General features: G+C 47.9%; 1 protein-coding gene across 1 annotated transcript; it reads left to right on the top strand.

Moving 5' to 3' along the window:
• Nucleotides 1-503: 503 nt before the first annotated feature.
• VTN00DRAFT_3038 (uncharacterized protein) lies at nucleotides 504-1,070 on the top strand (the record flags this gene model as incomplete). The annotated part of the gene is made up of 2 exons (XM_069429311.1): nucleotides 504-752; nucleotides 891-1,070. 2 exons carry the CDS (start codon nucleotides 504-506, stop codon nucleotides 1,068-1,070), a joined length of 429 nt encoding a protein of 142 aa, XP_069283450.1.
• Nucleotides 1,071-3,246: the final 2,176 nt, after the last annotated feature.

The following is a 3,246-nucleotide window of genomic DNA, read 5'->3' as shown; positions in this document are numbered from 1 at the left end:
CTCGACAGCAGTCCTAGACCGACCTCCGTCCCAGTTCGACCCAGGACGCAGGAAGACGTTTCTAAGACCGAAAGCAAGACTTGTTCAAGAGCAGCTTTAGAGATAAAAAAATCCAGTCAGTGTATTATAGATGCTGAGGCTTCTCAGAAGAAAATGACAGCTTTATTTCTGTGTAGTCATTACCACAGTGGTAATTCCACTTCTGCTTGAGACAATTTTCTAATAATTGGTTCAATGACAGTTGATGTGGAGGTTCTGACAGGCTCTGTACTGCTCTCTTCATGTTTTATATTGCCTTCTAGAAGTTTGTAGATACCAGATCTAAAGTTTGCCTTGGTGGTTTCTCAAGATTGACCATTACAAGGCCTTTGATTTCCTCATTCCAGAGTATGTTGGACCATTTAAGTTTGCCTTCTCTCACATCGCAAATCCACTTGCCACGCAAGGATTCTGACGCAGGGCGATGTCTAGGGTGGGTCAGTGACGCGCAGCGGAACGTGATCATGGCGCACGCGAGTAGCCGGACATTTATCAATCATTACCGTCCGCGCAGGCACCCGGGAATGCAGGAGATCATGGTGTTCTCGAACCTGACAGAAGAGGAGAAGACGTCCGTGGAGCGGGATCCCGAGTTGCAGGCAGCCATTGGTCAACTCGAAGCTTCTCCCGGAGGTGCCACTGTTGATCTGGACAACCATGACAAGGAAACAAGGGTTGTCGACAGTGAACTGTCGCCCTCGGAACAGCTCAAGGTGGGTTCTACTTGAACGTATCTCCCGTTACCTTGAGGAAGAGCTGCCTGGCTGCCGCAAAAACCTCCCTTGCATTGCAGTGGTCATACCCGCACCTCGGCGCATGAAATCTACAGCCGCCGATGCAAGTATCCCCAGGCGCAGGAGCCGACCCGGCGCGGCCAAGACGACAACGACGTCAATCCCACAGATCAGGATTTTGCTGATGACAAACTTTCATCTGAGGTCTCTGATCATGAAGAGCGGCGGCGGCCGAGGAAAAGACGCAGGCTTGCAGCCACATCAGTGACAGTAGCAAATGATGTCCCGATCTGTTAGCTGGGAATCGCGCAGCCCGGCTCCTGTGTTGTCAACCAGCTCCCACAAGAACCAATATATTTCAGGGCAGGTCATCCTAACTATCCAAAGTCAACGTTCGCAACCAACGTATTGCTTCACCTTCATGCCGAACGTGGTCAATCTTCTTCTCATCGCCGGTCTAAGCGCATAGGTAGCAATACAGAACAGGCGATACCTCAAACTTCTTCAACTCGCATAGCTGGAAAACGAATGCCATATTCATCTGCGGACAATGTACTCTTGAAAAGGTTGGAAGAGAAGGAGAATATGTCATGGGAGGAAATTGCAGATTGCTTTCCAGGCCGGAGTATGGCGTCGCTCCAAGTGCGTTACTCGCAGAACCTAAGGCGCAACTCCCTGCCGTCGCGGGAAGCGGCGAAGAGGCCTGGGAAAGAGAGATTAGGATGTTCACTACACTCTGCGCCATGCCGGAAACTCAAGAAATTAGGTTCCTCAAAGGCGTGTAGTTCTGCGTCAAGCTGGAGACTCAAGAATCCATGCTTCCTACAGTTAAAACCCTCTGCTTGTATCAATAGACCTTTCATGGTACAAATATGATCCAGCAGTCCCTTCCCAAATCAATTATCGCTGCTCTTCACAAAGTCCTTTCATTTCCGGCTTAACAATGCATGCACGGTATCGGTCCACTTCTCTGGTTGCGACAATGGTCAGGGCTTGGTAGAAATGATTGCAAACATTTTTATTTTTCAATGCACTTGCTGCCACAGGATCTTCAAAACAAATATCCAGGATTTTCATCATACCCAAACTTTCTGCTTTCCACTGTAGCATACTCTTGACGACTTCCAGTGTCCGTAATACTCTTGCCTAGAAAATCTCTTCTTAATGTAATGCCCACTCATGTAGAACAAGGGCCACTCCAAGATGTCACCATGAAAGAGACCTATATGCTTCATAGTATTTGTATTCTTATAATGTTACAGCCTCGCCCACAGCCACAACAAGTGACCCTGCGCCGGAACCGGCACAACAGCGTCCGAGTCTCAACACCAGAAGAATGACTAAGACCCGGAGTAAATCAACACCGTTACTCCCCAAGACTCCGGAGCCCAAGAAAGGAATTACCCCTACTTGCACAAGCCATGAAAGACCCTGTATATAAACACACTCATTTACCAAGTATATAGGACCCTTGTCGTCAACTTGTCTAGTAAACCAGACCCTTCTGTTACCTTCCCTGCCTCAACTTCTGCAACTTCTTACTCTGTATATCAACCCTCTGACTGGCCTAGACCTCTGTCTTGTCCAACCCTCTGCTGTATCTTGATCCCTAGTTGTTCCAGACTAGTGTTCTGGCTCAACAGCTGTCCTAGCTTGACTGCAGTTGCGGAAGACCCTGTGACGTGCTCCTTCCTGTGGCTAAAACCGGCGCGCAATGAGTATCACCCTCTGACCAATAAGGGGGCACGTAACACATAAGTACCACTTATCTGTCCTTCTGGATGCATGGTATCCTACTGCTCACCATTTTTGCATGGCATCAAGACAAATGAGCCCTGCATCCAAAAGCCTGAAGAGAACTGCCACCAGTATTGGCATCTGTTCTTTCACCTAGCAGCATCTGAATGATCTTCTCACGCCCTCTTGCAGAAACAGGCCGAAGAGTATTCCCATGGTATCCGCCTCAGTTGACGTTGTGTTAGGTGTAGGATGCCAATTGAAATATTGACCATTAATAGTCTCCATGAATGACTTTGTTATTAAGCATCTGCTGATCAACAGTATGAACCCCTGAAACATGGAAAATGTGCATAAATGTATGTCTACGTATACTAGTTACAAGAGACAGGTCCAAGTGGCAATTCAGATACACTACAAAGCTAAAACACATAGCCTCAGCTCCAGAGAGTACAAGTTCTCGCCACTCCAAGACATAAATATGTGAAGCATCCCGGGCTCTCCTTTTGGAACGCGAATAGGATACCTCAGCAGCTAGAATTGTGACAGCTTAGGAGGTGTCTTGAAAAGAATAATCACTACTCGACCTAACCGAGTTCCAAGTGCCAGGGCATTGTCTCTAGAAGCAACAGCACTTGGCCGAAACTCAAAAGGAAGATACAAAATCCATTGACCATTATGAGTCACCCAACGGTCAGATGCATCAACGGAGTATCCTGAGGCCACCGCGCTGCCG

Source organism: Thermoascus crustaceus (assembly GCF_041956765.1).
Source record: "Thermoascus crustaceus strain CBS 181.67 unplaced genomic scaffold VTN00scaffold_11, whole genome shotgun sequence".
NCBI classification, from domain to species: domain Eukaryota; kingdom Fungi; phylum Ascomycota; class Eurotiomycetes; order Eurotiales; family Thermoascaceae; genus Thermoascus; species Thermoascus crustaceus.
This window is presented reverse-complemented; position numbering and strand designations above follow the sequence as displayed.